Here is a 21,872-nt window from a genome sequence, read left to right on the forward strand (position 1 = left end):
TTGTGAAAATGATGTTTGGGTTTTATTTTGGTGAAAAATAAAACATTACATTGATTCAATAGAACTGTAGGCTGCATGTAGTTACAATTAGGTAGGAAAGGACCAAACAATAACACAATGAAGACTGTAAAGGAGACACTTGTTAGATCACTAATGTAGCAAAGGCAGGTAACAATACAGCATTAATAACAACAGATGTCATAGACAAGCACTAAAGTACAAATATTTCTTCTATAGACAACAGTTCTACCATCTACAGGCAAGAACTCTAAATTTCAATTGGTCAAGTATCAACTCCGTCAATAAAGTGGAACGAATCACAAGAAAGACAACTTGTGCAGCTTGCTCCTGTGATAAATTGACAGCAGGTGAACAATTCTCCTCGCAAATCAATAGCAAAAAGAAATTCACTAAATTTTTCTCCACACAAAATCAAACTAATGGCATAATGAGAATTCCATTTTTTTTCAAAAATTGCTAGGAAACATGACTTCATTTCAAGGATTTAGAATAATTTCAACATTCAGGCATCTCCCTTAGATACTGTTTAGTCTTTCATCTCTAAGACATTTTTAATTCTTTGGTGTAAAGTAGAGATCTCGGGTAAGTTTGTGCTCCAGACAAGGTACACTCTTCATTTCATGGTAATCTGTACCAACCATATTGGAGGCGTAATTGTGAGCTACTCGTCGGCTGACATCAGTTAGTGTCGACAATAACTTGATCCGGGACCCTTGCCTTATCCTATGTATAAATTCCTGATACAACGCTGACAGCAGCCATCCGCCTTCATTGTTTTCTGACCATGCAACCATTTCTGAAAAGATTTTATTCTATATTTTAGTTCCAGACATGAAAATGATTTTTTTTTACATATAGTCATTCGAAAAAATTATCACTGTATTAGCAACATGAATGGGAAAAGATGGAAATAAAATGTCTTCTTTGAGATTTCATCACTTGTATGAAAATGTATTAAATTGTTTAATATTTTACAGTATCACTGAAACTTCAATGTAAATTATCCCTCAGAAACAAATTATTCTTTAACATTAAATTGAGCTATTTAAAACACTTTCTTTTTCAGTTATTTTTCAAATAAGAAAAACTAGAAATAAATGGCAGATCTAAGAACTACATGAAGTCTATATGCTGATAAACAGCAGAACAGAACATTAAGTTATTGGATGTTTTAAAATTATAAATTTATTTTGAAATTCTCTTCAATGTATTTTTTACCTGAAGGAGTAGCAAACATAACTAGGAAATTGTTTGGACAGACCGGTGGAGCAACCTCTACAATGTCCTCAAACAATGGGAAAGGTGGTGTATGTTCATAATACAGCTTCCCGTCTCGCTCAATTACAGGTGCCATGAACCCTCCAGCATCAATATGGGACTGTGACCCCTGTTCACCTTGAGTTTGTGACCCCAGTTGACCTTGACTATCCAGTCCTGACCTTGCCCCAGCCATGAAATCTGAGGTTTTACTTGGAAGTGGACGCAGCACTGGACCCACAATGTCTACTTGTACCCCAGGATCCATCTGCTCAAGTAAGGCTTTACCTGTACGGGATCTACATGCCTTGATAACGAGACAAAAACGGGATACAGTTATTGCTTATTGTCATACTACTATCTAACCAGGTATTATATCTGTTCACATAATATGGGGGTTTCCAAAACGTAGTGAATAAAGTACAATTTATCATCAATCAATCCCACCTTCCGGTGTTTGTGATGTTATAGAAATCACGTCAAAGTATGACGTCATTATCAACAAAAGGTGAGATTAAATTGTACATTATCCTCTTCATTTTGGTATCTCAAAATTGTTGTATTGTATATAAACTAGTGTACACTTACCTGTATGAAGAAAATTCTAGGTTTCTTTCTCAGAGCTTTACAATGGGAATCATCGAAAATCTCCAACAATTCCTTGGTTTTCATTATTCCATTTTTCATGGATAGAAAATGTTCAAAAACTTTGACATTTGATGGTAACTGTGGGTCGCGATCTCCTTTACTGACTTCCTGCTCACTTCCGTGGGTGCTGATCACACAAACCAAACTATCAGCTTTGTACATCTTATCAGAACTCGCCACTGTGTAAAATAAAAAATAAAATTTTAAATTTCATAAAAATGATCTCTATAGTTTTACCTTAATGCTTATACAATAAATAGATGAATATCATTTAAAGAAATGGAAAGCAAAAAAAAACTTCAATGTTCAATCATGAAACAGTTGTTGAAATGTTATGCCATACAAATCTGATATTGAATATATAGTGTAAATTGTCCGAGAAAATCTTGTATTACCGGTAACTCATTACCACCTAAAGACACATTTACCTATTCACATGGCGATATTGTCTGTGCCCTGTTTACTTACAATCTTTTAACTTGTGATGAAGTGATATTGTCTGTGCCCTGTTTACTTACAGTCTTTTAACTTGTGCTGAAGTGATATTGTCTGTGCCCTGTTTACTTACAGTCTTTTAACTTGTGCTGAAGTGATATTGTCTGTGCACTATTTACTTACAATCTTTTAACTTGTGCTGAAGTGATATTGTCTGTGCCCTATTTACTTACATTCTTTTACATTGTGCTGAAGTGATACTGTCTGTGCCCTGTTTACTTACAGTCTTTTAACTTGTGCTGAAGTGATATTGTCTGTGCCCTGTTTACTTACAGTCTTTTAACTTGTGCTGAAGTGATATTGTCTGTGCACTATTTACTTACAATCTTTTAACTTGTGCTGAAGTGATATTGTCTGTGCCCTATTTAATTACATTCTTTTACATTGTGCTGAAGTGATACTGTCTGTGCCCTATTTACTTACATTCTTTTACATTGTGCTGAAGTGATATTGTTTGTGCCCTATTTACTTACAATCTTTTAACTTGTGCTGAAGTGATATTGTCTGTGCCCTATTTACTTACAATCTTTTAACTTGTGCTGAAGTGATATTGTCTGTGCCTTATTTACTTACATTCTTTTACATTGTGCTGAAGTGATATTGTCTGTGCCGTATTTACTTTTACATTCTTTTAACTTGTGCTGAAGTGATATTGTCTGTGCCCTATCTAATTACATTCTTTTAATTTGTACTGAAGTGATATTGTCTGTGCCCTTTTTACTTACATTCTTTTAATTTGTGCTGAAGTACCATGACCTCCTCATTATAAAAGAATTCAACATGAAATCCCAGCCTATGAAACACTTCATATGAAGTCCTAAGGTCCATGTTAGCACCTTTTCGTTCCGCTTCACCTGTGTCAAATTGACTGTGTCCAATTAGGATTGCCACACCTGGACAAGTTTGATTTATTTTATAGAAGAATTCCTCTTCCTCCTCCTCATCAATAACATTTTGATCACCATCCTGTTTAGCTGTAAGTTGTGCAGTTACAGTAGCTTGACCTCCTCCTTGTTGGCTTTGGCTACCTTCTGTTGTTACAGTAACCTTACCCCCTCCCTTCTGAATATCTGATCCAGGAGGTTGACTCACTCTCTCTTGCTGTTTGTTTGTTTCTGTTCCTTTTTCAGCATATACGGTTTTTTCTTCACTGCTTGTATTTGCTTTTGAGTAAACTTCACCGTCATCATCAATAGCGGATGAACACTTTTTCTTTCCAATAAAAGTTGGGAAACAAGAACTAGAAAAAAAAATTCAAATGTGCGTTAATTTCAAGTCTTTATCGACCCTGGCTAAATTCTTACTACTGATTAAAGTTAACGTGAATATCTCCATACATTTGTCCCATTAACTAAACAAGGTTTTACTAAATTTCAAAATTTGAGAAAAACACAACAATTCAGTATCAAGGCATCATGGCATTCTTTTTAATATATACATGTATTGCATTGCCATGATTCAATATCTAATTTTGAAGACTGAGATCTTAAGTTACAACAGTAGTTTCACATATCTGAGAGGAGGATGGTCTATACAGATCTTAAGTTACAACAGTAGTTTCACATATCTGAGAGGAGGATGGTCTATACAGATCTTAAGTTACAACAGTAGTTTCACATATCTGAGAGGAGGATGGTCTATACAGATCTTAAGTTACAACAGTAGTTTCACATATCTGAGAGGAGGATGGTCTATACAGATCTTAAGTTACAACAGTAGTTTCCCATATCTGAGAGGAGGATGGTCTATACAGATATGATTATGTGGATAGTTTACTTTATTAATGAAGACTTATTATAAAACCTATGTTTATAACTACATTAGACTGTTTTATGATTCAGTACCTTATCAATCCATCTGTTGTAGATTGTGAAGACAGGGCTGCTGTAGCTCCTAAAATAAAAGTAATCACACTTCATAAATTTCATGTTTGTGTAACCTTAGTTGTGTAACCTTAGTTGTGTTACCTTAGTTGTGTAACCTTAGTTGTGTTACCTTAGTTGTGTAACCTTAGTTGTGTAACCTTAGTTGTGTAACCTTAGTTGTATTACCTTAGTTGTGTAACCTTAGTTGCGATTTGATTACTTAAAATGAAATCAGTTGCTGCCTTTAAGATTTTATTGCATCTCGGACAGATAATGTCCCCAAATGAAAGTGGAGAGCCGTCACACGGTGACCCCCTAACACTTTTTATTGCATCTCGGACAGATAATGTCCCCAAATGAAAGTGGAGAGCCGTCACACGGTGACCCCCTAACACTTTATATGGGGTCAGTAAATTTTATTATGGTGCAATATGGCGGCTCTCGCCCTCACTTCAAAATTTAAACACATTCTCTTCAACTAAATATACCATTTCATTACCGTAAAACTATATATTACTTATTAATTCAAACGTAACAATTCAAGCATTTTCTAGACTGTGATTATAAACAAATTGAATGTATTATAATTACATGTAATTGATGATCAAGTTATTTGTACATGATTCAATAATCTACTTCAAATTCTTTGGAATGTCATAATGTCATATCATAATTATTATCACAAATCAAAAGGAATCATTTCACATTGAGCTTGACTAGAAAACATGACAGTATGAAATGATTTTATGACATAATCACCCTGTTTTTCTTCATCCTCTTCCTCTTTTGTTGACATTGTGCCAAAGCTCTCCTTTTATCTGAAACATTGTAAATTGATAATAAAATTTGCTTCACATGATATCAAATTGACACAATCATTAACAAAATGTAAATAGGAATGAGAGCAGTGTGTGGCCAGGATCAAACCAACGAGTCCAGCTTTACTGGTTCACTCTAGATCTAATGACTGAGAAAATGCTAGAAGATCACCATATCAGTATGTACAGTATTTACAACTCACCTAATTGTTAAGTGAATGACTAGATCAACTTCGCTGATACTTCGCTGATGGCGGCCTCGTTGAAAGCGTAAACACTTGTGGAGAGGCATTGATTATGTATTAGATCTTGGTGGAGATAGGGTTTTTTTTCCCCTCCTACACCGACTTTTGAGTTCCAGCTGCGCACATACGGATTCTTATAATGTTATTTACAAGTATTTAAAAGTATCACTATTAATAAAAATAAAAAATATCTATATATTCCACTCATAAGGACTGAAAATAAAATATTGATGTCAAATTAATAAAGGGTACTCTATGTGTACTAGTTGTTAGCTTTAATTTCATTATCTTTTTTATCTATCTGTGACGTTTACCAGGTCCGTACCAGTCACAATTAACTGATGATCTATACAGTGTCTACATTGTGTACTGTTTCCATCAAACTACTCAGTACAAATATATACAGATATTACATAGCTGACCTTGCTGTGATCCTATAAACTATCTAGTATCCCTAAATATTATAATCAACAATATCAGTCCTAATGATTACTCAGCGCCTCTGAGTGATCATGATAACACAACTTCAAAATATACAAACAGAATAAATCATACAGAACAGTACAACAATTAAATGATTATCAACAAATACTGAGTGATTGTTAAGCCTATGCGAGTAGTCTCCCCTACCTTGGGTGATTCGATAATCCCTACTCGCACATATATAACAAGACTACGATAAAATCAATGTAATATTATCTTTAAGAACCTTTCCCTAAGGCCTAACACAACCGAGCTACCGAGTACTCAAAATCACTGTGTACTCACAGTACTCACTGCTACTGAGCACTCACGTTTAGCGAGTACTCTCAGAGCAATCACTCCAGCAATGATTCACACACAATCATTACATATTACGAGTACTCTCAGAGCAATCACTCCAGCAATGATTCACACACAATCATTACATATTACCGAGTACTCTCAGAGCAATCACTCCAGCAATGATTCACACACAATCATTACATATTACTGAGTACTCTCAGAGCAATCACTCCAGCAATGATTCACACACAATCATTACATATTACTGAGTACTCACAGAGCAATCACTCCAGCAATGCTTCACACACACAATCATTACATATTACTGAGTACTCTCAGAGCAATCACTCCAGCAATGATTCACACACAATCATTACATATTACTGAGTACTCACAGAGCAATCACTCCAGCAATGCTTCACACACAATCATTACATATTACCGAGTACTCTCAGAGCAATCACTCCAGCAATGATTCACACACAATCATTACATATTACGAGTACTCTCAGAGCAATCACTCCAGCAAAGATTCACACACAATCATTACATATTACCGAGTACTCACAGAGTAATCACTAGTACTCTCAATGATTCATGTAAACACAATCATTCAACGAGCAATCCCAAGGCTCAGTTTACAACTTACTCTCCAGAGTATTTAACGCGGAGGAGGAAAGCCTTATTCAGGCACGTCAATCTCCGATCTCAACTCTACCGTAAGTTATTAACAACTGATGCATATAGGCAAGCCTTGTTCAGGCACATCTATATTTACCTTGTTAACTTAGAAGGTGTTCTCGCTTCAACAGCTCGTCCAACAATAAGAAAAACTCTCGCTGAAACCGCAGCTTTATATACTGCCGGGCAACGACATTAGCGCCCTCTATTTACAACAATCCTAGGCCCTAGAATGCTTACCACACATATAGCTTAACATTACAAGCGTCTACTTGATGGCGAGACTAACAGACAAAATAGAGCGGACAGCGATTCCGGATAGCATGGTGATACAACCGTAATTCACTACATATCTATAGGGTAGATTGATACAATGTTATTTATTGGGGAACTGATGCAAGTGGCGGGGAAATCCCCAAACATCTTATACCTTCTTAATGGTAAATGGGTATATAAATCTAAATAAGGCTAGTGTTTAGAATTGGTCTATAGACTGCATAGGTGAATTATAAAGTCTCTTTTTCAGTTTCCTTGGACCAAATCTATCTTAAATAGTTATACTACATGCCTCACTATGGATGTTCACTTAGGACAAGCTTGTTGTTGTTCTTCCAGTATTTGTTTAGCTGAGTCTTAAAGCTGTTGATTGACTTGGCGTTGACTACCTCGTTTGGTAATGCATTCCAGTTGTTGATGACAATGTTTCTTGAAACTACAAAGTACATTGATTGGGTTTTTTTTAATCAAATTATTTTTGTTATTGGAATTTCATTAAAATAATTCAAAATTCATATTTTTCCATATCATATGATTTTATTTTATTTTAGCCAAGACATGGAATTTCTTGCATATCTTTTTCACCAGAACATGAGGATGAATGGATGCGAATACCAAAAAATGCAAAGACGGATTTTCAAAAAATCATCGGAAATTATCTTGGATGACAAAAACATTTCGTTTTGCCGATTCTCAAGATTCGCCATTAATTTTTTGATGTGTACGCTGATTTTGTGAGCCAGGTACTGGACCTGACTAACACAGTGATCAATCTACATGCGCATCCCGAGTCCTGGACTCACAGAATTTTAAAACGACCCATGAAATTCCTGGGAATGGGTATCTATAACACTGTGGGACCCATTGTTTTCACAAAAACCATTGAAAAGGACCCACGAAAAATAATCGTAGATTGAACACTGCTAACAGATTAGATAATGTCGTAAACAACCAGAAGGCATGTTTGAAGTAGGCTCTCATGGTTTTCGTCGTCAGCTAGGTATGAATATAGGACAAAGAGAGAGTTTTAAAACGCCTGAACTTGATCATCAGCATTGGATAAACTTTCTTTCGATACCTCGAGGATGTAACGTTTTACGTTATTTACATGTCAACACAACAGGGACTTGTAACGTAGGTTGTGAGAAAGTCTGTTGTGTATACATGTGTACTAGGCCTATATACTATATAAAAGGACAAGGGAACCAACGGCTCGCTTGGAAGAGGTACACCTGCCTCTACAAAAGTCGCCGGTATTCCGTCAAACATGGATAAATATGTATATATTTAATACTAATATATTCTTAAATAAATTTTCGATACGGTAAACACAACTTCAGACACGAAATAATATATTAACATACCTTTATTTCACTATGAACGCGGAAAATGCAGTCAGATTTCCTCACTGTCGTTTTGCTTGTCCACTGAAATCTAGGTTAAACACGTTCGAGTGGATATTGTGTACCCCATACCCGGACCCGAACTGGAAACCCCATATACACAGTGCCTGTATACTAAAAGCTACAATATTAATGTGGTCACGGTAAAGTAAAACATTAGAGTCTCGACTTATGTTAGATTCTTCAATTAATGATACGTGTATTTCAAATAAAGGTACTTTTAAGAACCTTAACCATAAAACTTAATTTATACAAAGTCTGGGTACAGAATTCCAATGCAGTATCGGGTAAGGGCGGGTACACTAAAAAGGTACCCATCATCAATTACAATATGGCGGATTATACGAACAAGAGTCGAGTGCTGGATAAAAAAAGTGTGATTCCTCGCTTAGTTGTTGGATTGGATTAATGAAAGAGTTATCGGAGATAGCCTTTTTGTATTTGCAATGGGAAAATATCACCAGAAAGTGAAATGAATGCATACAAAATTTGTTACAATGGAATATGAGTGCCTTTGACCTAGATTTCACTGGACAGGCATAACGACAGTGAGGAAATCTGACTGCATTTTCCGCGTTCATAGTGAAATAAAGGTATGTTAATATATTATTTCGTGTCTGAAGTTGTGTTTTCCGTATCGAAAATTTATTTAAGAAATATATTAGTATTAAATATATACATAGTTTATCCATGTTTGACGGAATACCGGCGACTTTTGTAGAGGCAGGTGTACCTCTTCCAAGCGAGCCGTTGGTTCCCTTGTCCTTTTATATAGTATATAGGCCTAGTACACATGTATACACAACAGACTTTCTCACAACCTACGTTTTACGTTATTTACATGTCAACACAACAGTGTAAATAACTCCGTAACATTAATTAATTGTGTCAATCTAGCAAGCACATTTAATTGATGTCATAATTAACCGGTTATTACATGGTACAAACCTTATTCTTATTCACTATGTTGGTGGATTTTCCTGTTTTTCTACTTTCGGTTTTCTAATACACCCGGAAGTTGAAACCGGAAGCCGATACAATGTAGTTATAAGATGAATCAAAAGTCGGATAATAGATCTATCCGGAATGTCTTTTGCTATTTGGGGGGTTAAAATGGAGAAAAAACTCTCCCACTTCATTTAGATTGGATTTTTATATATGGTTTATCAACACAAGGTGTTAGACCACGTGACGCTACCAAAATATGGAACGCTACCAAAATGGAACAATTCTTTTAAAATATGTGATACAGAATTTTCCGTTTCCAATCAAAAATACCAATAACTGTCCCGAACAAATAAAAATGCTGAATAGTAACTGTGACAATTATTAAATGTCGTTTTCTTTCTAGATGCTTACTTTCTGTATTTAAAAACGAAAATAATGAATTTGTGAAAAATCCGGGAAACGACGTCGTGCGACAACCCTAAGAACACAATATATTTTTTAACAAGAAAAAACCTACACTAGACACTCTATGCACAATGGGGTATTTTTGACAGATATTTGACTTAAACAAACTAAAAAATGTTTGAACTTTACTTAAATTAATTCAAATATTTTTCAAGATATCTATACATTTTTTGATCAAACTATATTTAGGAGGTGTTCTATTTTGGGTACTCGAACCTGCTGAAACACGGGGTTAAACAGGACCTGCTGAAACACGGGGTTAAACAGGATATGCTTCAAGATCTTTCAAAATATATGCACTACTGACATCATGAAATTAAAACTGAAAGCATCTGTTTGTGGAAAGTTAAGAGAAAAATCTGGATTCATGCATACGCTAGAAATTTTTCACAATTATCTTCAAAAAGTTTTCCAATTTGGGTAGCGTCACAGGCTTAACATTCTTACTAATACGTTAGAAGTTATGGAAGTCAAGATTACTACATCCCACGATACCGTATTTACAGTTCTTGACTGAAATAATTTGCATTAGTTGAAATAATTCCGTACTTACTTAATACTATTTTTGTTGCTGAATAAGTCAACTTGTATTTATGTTTTATATGCGTACTACCAAGTATTCATAAGTCTCACATATAAATCCTTGGTACGACATTACATGTACATTTTTGTATATTCCTAGGTATTATTAGGTATATTTTATTTCCTTTTGCTTTCACACCTTCATTTTAAATGGAGGTGTCAATAAAAAAATCTTAGAACAAAGATGTATGGGCTTTCCATAATTCAAATCTCTTTATTACGCTCTGACACACTGACATGTACGTCACGTGGTGTAACAAAAGGTCAAATCAGTACATTACATTTTGACATGATGGAACACAATCAACATAGCATTACACAACATTGGTATAATACAGAAAATAACGCACTTAATTAATCTAATTATTACAAATATTTTTTTCTAATTTTTCAATAAACCTGCTAAGTTGCGAAAGAATACGTACGTTACAGTGAGATTAGACCTTTCATTTTTTTATATTAGGGTTCGTAAAATAGTTTGGTATATGTACATGTATTTGGCAAATTTCATTAACTGATATGTGAGTACAAGTAAATAGATAATGAAATTCGTCACCAATACCGTCTGAACATAAGGGACAAATTCTGTCATTGCGTGGTATATAAGCCTATCGCCCCGTTTCTATGGGCAAATTTAAATTAGACGTACGAAATGTAACAATATTTTTTCTTTCTTTTTCTATATTTTTACATTTTTTCTTTCAATTTTCTTTATCTATCGATGGATTTTAACCAAATTTGGCGTAATTGAAGAAAATTATCTACACTCTCAGCTCATAACATTTGCATGATTTTCTGATGCTTTGTTTTCAAAATATCAATAGTTATGCTGATCAACTTATGCACACCACTTCAAGTTTATGACGTTATTTTCTTCTTTAATTGTTCTTACCAAAATGGCGAAGAAAAGATTTGCATGGTAATGAAATAGGCTTTCTCAAAAAATACCGTTGAAAAAGGAAAATTATGTTAATACTAGAATCTATGAGCTTAAAGTGTAGAAATTCTGTATAAGTACACCAAACTTGGTTGAAATTCCTCAATAGATGATATCATGAAAAAATCAAAGAAAAAAAGTCAAATACACAACTTTAATATTGAAATGATTTCTGAACCAATTTATATATTCCCAAAACGTTAAAGTAATGATGACCCAATGATCCAATAGTAACTAAATTTACATGTATACTGTAAACTGTCAGTTTATATAGGAAGTTGTGAATATTCATTCTACATTAGACGTATCCAGCATCCCCAGAAAACAAAATCTGTACCTGATGGCGGGAAACAATTTCGACCAATCAGAATTGAGATTAGCATTCTGCGGCGCACACGCGGAAAATGGCCGACCACAACAAGTCGGGTGCCTGGAGTCCGACGTCTCCGGGAGGAACAACGGATGATAGCGCTACCATGGAGGTCGGGGATGACGATGACCCGCTCTCTGAAACACAGGAATGTGTGGAGGAAACAGTGGTCATTCCGATGACCGCACCGCCGGAAAACCAGTAGGTCATTTAGCAAGGAACTGTCGAAACTTTCTCAAACTCGCAGACAAGTTTGTTTTATTTTGGAGTATGGTGGGGTTACATTACTCGCCTCTGCTGGTGATTAGAGAAAGCATGATTACTTCCAAAATTTAGTTTTACACAAACTGTGCGACCTGTAAGGTCATTTGTACGGATATTTATTTGTCAATATGATTATGTAAACAATGCAATCTTTCCATATTTGGGATTGGCTAGAAGTTGAATAAGTACATTTGCGTAGTGCTACTTGGTAAATGCATTAAAATGATTGTAACAATAATGGTACATGTCATTTGTCTGTCTAGTTTTAATGTTCTAGTGTGCTGTAAGCTTATTTGACCTCATGACATCAATTTATATGTAGAGAAAAACCATCCATGGATTTATAAACCAGCCACTTTGTTGACCTGAATATTGTTACTCGTGTTTTGAAACTTTAGTGTAATAGCCATCAAATCTGACTTATAAAGACTAGCATGTTTGACTTTGCAATGTGAAAAATATTTGAGCAGAAACAACATTAATTTGATTGTGCGACATTAAGCAGATTTATGAAATGGATGTTCCATTTATAACATTGAGGCATTGCAAAGGGAGATAACTATGTATATAACTGCTATAAGGAAGAAGGCAGGATTTGTGTAGGAGTATTACTTAAAGCTCTCGGAACTTGGTTTATGAACTGACTTATCAACTGAGTCACACATACCGGTAGATATAAAATGTGGTCAGGATACAGATAAATAAATGTTTATAAATCATAAATCGCGTAATTACAATAAAAAAGACAGCAAACCTTTATTTCCATGACCCATTTTCAAAACTTTGGAATTCATGTTAGATACATCTGAGTTGACTCCCAGTTTACATGACATGCACTAGTATGGCAATCAAATTTTGTTAAAAGGAACTGAAATAAATTTGAAATCAAGTTTAACCTGTAGTTACCAAGTAACAAAGTTGATGCATTTAGAGATCTGTTACCTTTCAGCAAAATGAAAAGTTAAGTTCTTTGATGATAGCTGGAAAATTATGATCACTTTTTGTTTTGTTGTGTAGATGGTACCATGGGCGCCTGGGGCGTCAGACAGCAGAGGAACGCCTTCGGTCAGCTGGTGAAATAGGCAGCTACCTTGTAAGAGAGAGTGAGAGTAAATCTGGATCCTATGTCCTGTCATACCTGGGCAAGAATGGACTCACCCATTTCAGGTTTGTTTAGGTTTTATGTCATCATTGAAAGTGCTATGTATGGAAATCTTTATTTTCCTGCTGTCTAACAGTGATGTTGAATCTAGAGTATATGTTGGGGAGTTTTTTTTCTGCATTGACCCTTGAAGTGATTTTAAAAGTCTTTTGAAGGTCATACAAGTGTTAATATATATAATACTTGATTTAGCTATGAAAGATGATGCCATAAAATCATGATTTTGATTGACTTTGCAGTAAAAATTGATTTTTTCAAGATCACAGAATAAGAAAGACAGCTTAGTCCTAAATATAATAAGCATGAATAAAATAAAATGGAAAATGATGATGGGGATGATGATGATGATGATGGGAATGATGATGATGATTGTTTGCTAACAGGATCTCTGCTATATGCGGTGATTACTACATCGGTGGCCGTAGATTTGAGACGTTGAATCTCCTGGTAGGCTATTATACATCAGAGTCGTATCTCCTTAAGGAAGAACAGCTGAAGCTGCCTGTCCCTCCTCCTGAGGTAATATAGCAATGATTTTATATCTGAAGGTAACACAAGCAATCATATAACATACACAAAATCTGAATAAATGATTCTGACCTCGCCATGGATTACAAATGTTAGCAGATGAGGATTTGTGTTGTTCAAGTCACTGAGGTGCTTGTTGTGTAAGTGCGTAAATGTGAATTGCAAATGACCTTGCCAAATTAATAAAAAAAATACTGAAATCTACATTCCGAAGGTTTAGGTATGAAAAAAACTAGCCTTTTCAAAAGTTATCTATTTAAAGTACTGCTGTCTCTTAAATAGGGGCATTTTGATTGCAATAAACATAGGAAATTTTATTCATGACTTTGGATCTTTGATATTTTATTTATTTTAATTTCAATTTTATTGTACCTGTATTTAATTTACTATCATTAACTTTCACTCCAACAATGAAAATTAAAAATGATGATGTCCTTGAGGTGTTGACAGTATTATGTCAATAAGAGTTCTTTAATACTTCACTTGTAATACTTATTAATGACTGTATTCTTCATCTATTCATTGTTACATTTTTAGCCTGTTGATGACCGCAGACGTGTTATCGCACATCTTCCCTTCTCAAAAATGCCAGAGACGGATGAGCTCAGGTAAGTTCAAAATCCTATACAACAAGTTTATCCTCAGAATTTAGGATATTGATTATGCCACTCCTCATATATTTACACAAATAAAAGTTTCCAATTTGTAAACAACAACATGACATATTGATTAGTAATGAATGATTGATATCACTCTGCTGTTAAAAGGGAGATAATTGGTTAAAAAAAACGTATCTTTTGTTTCAGCTTTGAGAAGGGAGATGTGTTTGTGGTATTAAATGAGATGGGGGATGGATGGCTCTGGGTGGAGGCCCAGAGGACCAACAAGGAAGGACAGATTCATGAGGCACTGGTCGAGGACTTGGTAAGCACACACAATCCAGCAAGATATTTTCATGTATCAAAAACAAAAAGAAAATTCTATTGTAGTTAATTAAAATTTTGTAATCATTTAAACATAGTATGTATATGATTTACCTAGCACTTATTTCCTGGATAAAATTTTTGTTATCACATAACTGTTCTGCAAAGTGGCAAAATGATCAACTTGGAAAAAATTACCAGCTACATGTTTTAACAGTTTGTACACTGTACACTGGGCACAGTCACAGTTCACCAAAGGTCTTTGTCAATGGCTGAACAATTTAAAGGATTTTGTACTTGAATTGTTATGCAATGTTTTTTTTTTTCTGAGTTTGAATTTTAGGATATTTAATGTTGCCACTGGAGTCATCACAATGTCATTCATAATCTTAAGAACTGTTGAGGAACAGCACTGGGAAAAAAGACAAAGTTAATCACCTTTGGTCTTCTGTTGACCTCCATACTTCTACATTACTTTAGCAGTACATTGTTAAAGTCAGTGTTCTTAAGATTATGTATCTATCTTTATAGAATGGCACTATCGACCCTGATGAGACACTGCCGTATTTCCACCCCGGTATAACGAAAGAGGACGCTGTGGAGAAACTCAGAAAAGGTTTGTTAACCAACTTGTAACTGATTATCTATGACAAGCAAGTGAATGGACAGTAAAGTTTAATTATAAATTAGATCCTATTTTAGTTCAGGGTGAAATTTTGAAAACTTATCCAGAATGTTCAGCTTTTTTAACATCTAGCTGACTAAAATCACTTACACTGTTGATATCCTTTAATACATATCAAATGAACTATTTGGTTATTCTGTTGTAGCTGGCCAAGGAAGTTTTCTGGTACGTCCAAGTGAAAATTCCCCCGGGAACTATTCCCTGTTTGTCCTATGTGACAAGACTGTACAGAGATTCCGCATAGAGAAGGAAGGGAGACAACTGTTTATGGGAGGACGATACTTTGATGGGTATGGTCATTAAAAAGATAACAAGAATACCTAATAGTTAAATATGAGTACTGCTCTTGTTTATTGAATCTATATTCTGTATATTGAGGACTAGCCATCTGTACACCTTCCTCTACCAAGCGATACCGACATACGTCGATGATCCCTTGGCCTCTTGAACCGCTTTTACTTTACCTTGGAAACCAGCGCGCTGATTGGCTGCAGTGAGAATCGATAGCACAATCAGAACGCCCGTTACAAATCAATAACGTGGCTGAAAACGAAAGTAGCGCTAAAATTAGCGACCTTCAAGAAAGAAACGAGCACTCAGATTGGTCAGAATTTACGTCATTCTGAACTGGACTGAAGTGAAAGGTTTTGCCACCAGATGGCAGCCGTAATAAAGCACCGTAAAACGGTGGATTCTGTCAAGGCTAGTAAGGAGTGTAATGGATTAACTTGTCTTGACATGTAAAAATGCCATCCGTAAAGTGATTTAAGTTCAGTCCATGGCAGAGAAAGGAAGTGCTTTAATAATGATTTTCTGATGTATTGTGGAATTACCTGTTTCAGGTTGGAGGCAATAATTGACAGGTACAAGAAAGAAGAAATTGTGGAAAGTTTTACCTTGGTCACACCTGTGTGTAAGGTAAGGAAGAGATTGTAGAACGTTTTACCTTGGTCACACCTGTGTGTAAGGTAAGGAAGAGATTGTAGAACGTTTTACCTTGGTCACACCTGTGTGTAAGGTAAGGAAGAGATTGTAGAACGTTTTACCTTGGTCACACCTGTGTAAGGTAAGGAAGAGATTGTAGAACGTTTTACCTTGGTCACACCTGTGTGTAAGGTAAGGAAGAGATTGTAGAACGTTTTACCTTGGTCACACCTGTGTGTAAGGTAAGGAAGAGATTGTAGAACGTTTTACCTTGGTCACACCTGTGTGTAAGGTAAGGAAGAGATTGTAGAAAGTTTTACCTTGGTCACACCTGTGTGTAAGGTAAGGAAGAGATTGTAGAAAGTTTTACCTTGGTCACACCTGTCTGTAAGGTAAGGAAGAGATTGTAGAACGTTTTACCTTGGTCACACCTGTGTGTAAGGTAAGGAAGAGATTGTAGAACGTTTTACCTTGGTCACACCTGTGTGTAAGGTAAGGAAGAGATTGTAGAACGTTTTACCTTGGTCACACCTGTGTGTAAGGTAAGGAAGAGATTGTAGAACGTTTTACCTTGGTCACACCTGTGTGTAAGGTAAGGAAGAGATTGTAGAACGTTTTACCTTGGTCACACCTGTGTGTAAGGTAAGGAAGAGATTGTAGAACGTTTTACCTTGGTCACACCTGTCTGTAAGGTAAGGAAGAGATTGTAGAACGTTTTACCTTGGTCACACCTGTGTGTAAGGTAAGGAAGAGATTGTAGAACGTTTTACCTTGGTCACACCTGTGTGTAAGGTAAGGAAGAGATTGTAGAACGTTTTACCTTGGTCACACCTGTGTGTAAGGTAAGGAAGAGATTGTAGAACGTTTTACCTTGGTCACACCTGTGTGTAAGGTAAGGAAGAGATTGTAGAACGTTTTACCTTGGTCACACCTGTCTGTAAGGTAAGGAAGAGATTGTAGTAGAACGTTTTACCTTGGTCACACCTGTCTGTAAGGTAAGGAAGAGATTGTAGAACGTTTTACCTTGGTCACACCTGTGTGTAAGGTAAGGAAGAGATTGTAGAACGTTTTACCTTGGTCACACCTGTGTGTAAGGTAAGGAAGAGATTGTAGAACGTTTTACCTTGGTCACACCTGTGTGTAAGGTAAGGAAGAGATTGTAGAACGTTTTACCTTGGTCACACCTGTGTGTAAGGTAAGGAAGAGATTGTAGAACGTTTTACCTTGGTCACACCTGTGTGTAAGGTAAGGAAGAGATTGTAGAACGTTTTACCTTGGTCACACCTGTGTGTAAGGTAAGGAAAAGATTGTAGAACGTTTTACCTTGGTCACACCTGTGTGTAAGGTAAGGAAGAGATTGTAGAACGTTTTACCTTGGTCACACCTGTGTGTAAGGTAAGGAAGAGATTGTAGAACGTTTTACCTTGGTCACACCTGTGTGTAAGGTAAGGAAGAGATTGTAGAACGTTTTACCTTGGTCACACCTGTCTGTAAGGTAAGGAAGAGATTGTAGAACGTTTTACCTTGGTCACACCTGTGTGTAAGGTAAGGAAGAGATTGTAGAACGTTTTACCTTGGTCACACCTGTGTGTAAGGTAAGGAAGAGATTGTAGAACGTTTTACCTTGGTCACACCTGTCTGTAAGGTAAGGAAGAGATTGTAGAACGTTTTACCTTGGTCACACCTGTGTGTAAGGTAAGGAAGAGATTGTAGAAAGTTTTACCTTGGTCACACCTGTGTGTAAGGTAAGGAAGAGATTGTAGAACGTTTTACCTTGGTCACACCTGTGTGTAAGGTAAGGAAGAGATTGTAGAACGTTTTACCATGGTCACACCTGTGTGTAAGGTAAGGAAGAGATTGTAGAACGTTTTACCTTGGTCACACCTGTGTGTAAGGTAAGGAAGAGATTGTAGAAAGTTTTACCTTGGTCACACCTGTGTGTAAGGTAAGGAAGAGATTGTAGAACGTTTTACCTTGGTCACACCTGTGTGTAAGGTAAGGAAGAGATTGTAGAACGTTTTACCTTGGTCACACCTGTCTGTAAGGTAAGGAAGAGATTGTAGAACGTTTTACCTTGGTCACACCTGTGTGTAAGGTAAGGAAGAGATTGTAGAACGTTTTACCTTGGTCACACCTGTGTGTAAGGTAAGGAAGAGATTGTAGAACGCTGTTACACAGGGATAGTCATTGGAAGAGATCAGTAAGAGATTGTAGAACGTTGTTACACAGGGATAGTCATTGGAAGAGATCAGTAAGAGATTGTAGAACATTGTTACACAGGGATAGTCATTGGAAGAGATCAGTAAGAGATTGTAGAACGTTGTTACACAGAGATAGTCATTGGAAGAGATCAGTAAGAGATTGTAGAACGCTGTTACACAGAGATAGTCATTGGAAGAGATCAGTAAGAGATTGTAGAACGTTGTTACACAGAGATAGTCATTGGAAGAGATCAGTAAGAGATTGTAGAACGTTGTTACACAGGGATAGTCATTGGAAGAGATCAGTAAGAGATTGTAGAACGTTGTTACACAGGGATAGTCATTGGAAGAGATCAGTAAGAGATTGTAGAACATTGTTACACAGGGATAGTCATTAGAAGAGGTCAGTAAGAGATTGTAGAACGTTGTTACACAGGGATAGTCATTGGAAGAGGTCAGTAAGAGATTGTAGAACGTTGTTACACAGGGATAGTCATTAGAAGAGATCAGTAAGAGATTGTAGAACGTTGTTACACAGGGATAGTCATTAGAAGAGGTCAGTTAGAGATTGTAGAACGTTGTTACACAGGGATAGTCATTAGAAGAGATCAGTAAGAGATTGTAGAACGTTGTTACACAGGGATAGTCATTAGAAGAGGTCAGTTAGAGATTGTAGAACGTTGTAACACAGGGATAGTCATTGGAAGAGGTCAGTAAGAGATTGTAGAACGTTGTTACACAGGGATAGTCATTAGAAGAGGTCAGTAAGAGATTGTAGAACGTTGTTACACAGGGATAGTCATTAGAAGAGGTCAGTTAGAGATTGTAGAACATTGTTACACAGGGATAGTCATTAGAAGAGGTCAGTAAGAGATTGTAGAACGTTGTTACACAGGGATAGTCATTAGAAGAGATCAGTAAGAGATTGTAGAACGTTGTTACACAGGGATAGTCATTAGAAGAGGTCAGTTATAGATTGTAGAACGTTGTTACACAGGGATAGTCATTAGAAGAGGTCAGTTAGAGATTGTAGAACGTTGTTACACAGGGATAGTCATTAGAAGAGGTCAGTAAGAGATTGTAGAACGTTGTTACACAGGGATAGTCATTAGAAGAGATCAGTAAGAGATTGTAGAACGTTGTTACACAGGGATAGTCATTAGAAGAGGTCAGTTAGAGATTGTAGAACGTTGTTACACAGGGATAGTCATTAGAAGAGGTCAGTTAGAGATTGTAGAACGTTGTTACACAGAGATAGTCATTAAGATCAGTAAGAGATTGTAGAACGTTGTAACACAGGGATAGTCATTAGAAGAGATCAGTAAGAGATTGTAGAACGTTGTTACACAGGGATAGTCATTGGAAGAGATCAGTACATGGTAATAATGACAATGTGAAGCTGTATGATATCAATAAACTAGCTGGAAGGCTTTATATTTTGGCATCACTTTAGTATTTAAACTAGTATCATTACTAATTCACTAAATATGATTTAAGAAGGGACAATGCATGGAAGCATATGTATAGTTAATCTTTTGAAATACCAACGCTTTTTGACACCATAAAGAGTGAATTATTTGAATAATAATAGTAATTTTGAAATTTTAGGGATCAGCAGAACATTTGTATGACTCCATTCGACAAAGTTCGCGTGGCCCTATCACAGGGCGTGGACAGAAACTGGACATGCAGGGATACCTCTTCATCAAAAAAAGTATGTATCCTTCACTATGAAGCTGGTTGAATAGATAAGTCATTTTCAGAAGAGTGAATATAGGTTTTACAAATATGTTTTCAAAGAATGTTTGAATTTGCTTTAAAAAGTGGTACCATAAATTAGGATATTTTGGCATTGGGAAAATTGTTCCTGTTGACAGCACATACCTTAAATGTATGTTTTTGTAATGCAATTGAGATATTTAAACGTGAGTACGTCTTCACATACCTAATAAATGGCATGTAGATGTATTGATTGTTATATACAAACAAATAAATACATAGCCAAATTTTGGTGTGTTAAATTTTGGTGCTTTTGTGCCAAATAAGCCAAAATATGACCACTTCTAAAATATCCCAATTTACGATACATTAGAAAACTTGAAAAGTTTTTAAAAAATGTACCAAATACTGTAATGATTTTGACATGAAGCTAAACATGTCTCTTCAACATAGCTACAAGCAATAGAGATCTAGTGAGTCAATAATCTCCGATTATAATTGATAACAAACATGGTAAAATATCATGTGATTCTCATTTAATTGGTCAAATTCCTTATTGTGAAATTGTTTTCATTATCAAAAGACTTTGCTATAGAATACATGAACATTATATATATATTTGTTTTCAGGTCAAAAGGTGAAAAAGTGGAAGAGCATGTTCTTTGTGCTTCTGGGACATGATCGCCAGCTCTGCTTCATGGAGAATGAAAAGGTATGTGGTGTAGAGAAGAGAAATCATTTTAGAATAGAATTTTAAACCACAATGGCTGTATTTAGACCAAACAGTAAGACCAGAGTAATGTTTTATATGAACAAGGGTAAAATGTAATGTAGATAGATTACCCTTGACCTTGACTTTTAAGGTCGGTTACAACATCTGAAAGTCTGTCAAGATTTATACCTGAAAAATTAACATTGCAATAGCAAGTTTTTCAAACATATCTTTACTTCATCCTCATTCATGAACTTATATAGAGACTTGATTTGTTAAACTCCATTATATTTTGTGTAGATTTTCTATATGATAAGCTTGTAGGAGTATTAATAATATTGTGATATTTTGACAGAGATCCAAACCTAAGGGCCTCATAGATCTAACTTACAGTTCCTTCTACCCAGTCCATGACAGCTTCTTTGGCAGGTAGGTTGATACAAACACATACTTACTTACATAGATCTAACTTACAGTTCCTTCTACCCAGTCCATGACAGCTTCTTTGGCAGGTAGGTTGATACAAACACATACTTACTTACATAGATCTAACTTACAGTTCCTTCTACCCAGTCCATGACAGCTTCTTTGGCAGGTAGGTTGATACTAACACATACTTACATAGATCTAACTTACAGTTCCTTCTACCCAGTCCATGACAGCTTCTTTGGCAGGTAGGTTGATACTAACACATACTTACATAGATCTAACTTACAGTTCCTTCTACCCAGTCCATGACAGCTTCTTTGGCAGGTAGGTTGATACAAACACATACTTACTTACATAGATCTAACTTACAGTTCCTTCTACCCAGTCCATGACAGCTTCTTTGGCAGGTAGGTTGATACTAACACATACTTACTTACATAGACACATACTTACTTACATAGATCTAACTTACAGTTCCTTCTACCCAGTCCATGACAGCTTCTATGACAGGTAGGTTGATACAAACACATACTTACTTACATAGATCTA

General features: G+C 35.8%; 2 protein-coding genes across 4 annotated transcripts; one reads left to right on the forward strand and one right to left on the reverse strand.

Annotated features, from left to right (window-relative positions):
* LOC138332874 (caspase-7-like) lies at positions 1 to 9,521 on the reverse strand. Of its 3 annotated transcripts, XM_069280867.1 has the most exons (8): positions 9,423 to 9,521; positions 7,364 to 7,507; positions 5,046 to 5,104; positions 4,266 to 4,314; positions 3,147 to 3,661; positions 1,867 to 2,105; positions 1,240 to 1,585; positions 1 to 817 (listed from the first exon to the last, which is right to left on the reverse strand). In XM_069280867.1, exons 3-8 carry the CDS (start codon positions 5,080 to 5,082, stop codon positions 573 to 575), a joined length of 1,431 nt encoding a protein of 476 aa, XP_069136968.1. In that variant the 5' UTR covers positions 5,083 to 5,104; positions 7,364 to 7,507; positions 9,423 to 9,521; the 3' UTR covers positions 1 to 572. The 3 variants fall into 3 exon arrangements, with proteins under 3 accessions (XP_069136968.1, XP_069136967.1, XP_069136969.1); XM_069280866.1 differs by lacking the exon at positions 7,364 to 7,507; XM_069280868.1 differs by lacking the exons at positions 7,364 to 7,507; positions 9,423 to 9,521 and adding an exon at positions 5,308 to 7,352.
* A 1,246-nt stretch (positions 9,522 to 10,767) lies between these two features.
* LOC138332875 (ras GTPase-activating protein 1-like) lies at positions 10,768 to 21,344 on the forward strand. Its single transcript, XM_069280870.1, has 11 exons — positions 10,768 to 11,977; positions 13,058 to 13,207; positions 13,586 to 13,721; positions 14,268 to 14,338; positions 14,537 to 14,654; positions 15,185 to 15,269; positions 15,484 to 15,628; positions 16,181 to 16,256; positions 20,072 to 20,177; positions 20,812 to 20,894; positions 21,250 to 21,344. Exons 1-11 carry the CDS (start codon positions 11,811 to 11,813, stop codon positions 21,325 to 21,327), a joined length of 1,215 nt encoding a protein of 404 aa, XP_069136971.1. The 5' UTR covers positions 10,768 to 11,810; the 3' UTR covers positions 21,328 to 21,344.
* Positions 21,345 to 21,872: the final 528 nt, after the last annotated feature.

This window comes from Argopecten irradians, chromosome 10 (assembly GCF_041381155.1).
Source record: "Argopecten irradians isolate NY chromosome 10, Ai_NY, whole genome shotgun sequence".
In the NCBI taxonomy this organism is placed as follows: Eukaryota; Metazoa; Mollusca; class Bivalvia; order Pectinida; family Pectinidae; genus Argopecten; species Argopecten irradians.

Coding starts and splice junctions, on each gene's coding strand:
- LOC138332874 (XM_069280866.1), bottom strand. CDS start 5,082: ATGTCAACAAAAGAGGAAGAGGATGAAGAAAAACAGG. Junction 3,662..4,265: donor ACAACAGATGGATTGATAAG/GTACTGAATCAT, acceptor TTTTTTTTCTAG/TTCTTGTTTCCCAACTTTTA. Junction 2,106..3,146: donor TCAGCACAAATTAAAAGAAT/GTAAGTAAAAAG, acceptor TATTTTACACAG/TGGCGAGTTCTGATAAGATG.
- LOC138332875 (XM_069280870.1), top strand. CDS start 11,811: ATGGCCGACCACAACAAGTCGGGTGCCTGGAGTCCGACGTCTCCGGGA. Junction 13,208..13,585: donor AATGGACTCACCCATTTCAG/GTTTGTTTAGGT, acceptor GTTTGCTAACAG/GATCTCTGCTATATGCGGTG. Junction 15,629..16,180: donor GGAGGACGATACTTTGATGG/GTATGGTCATTA, acceptor TACCTGTTTCAG/GTTGGAGGCAATAATTGACA.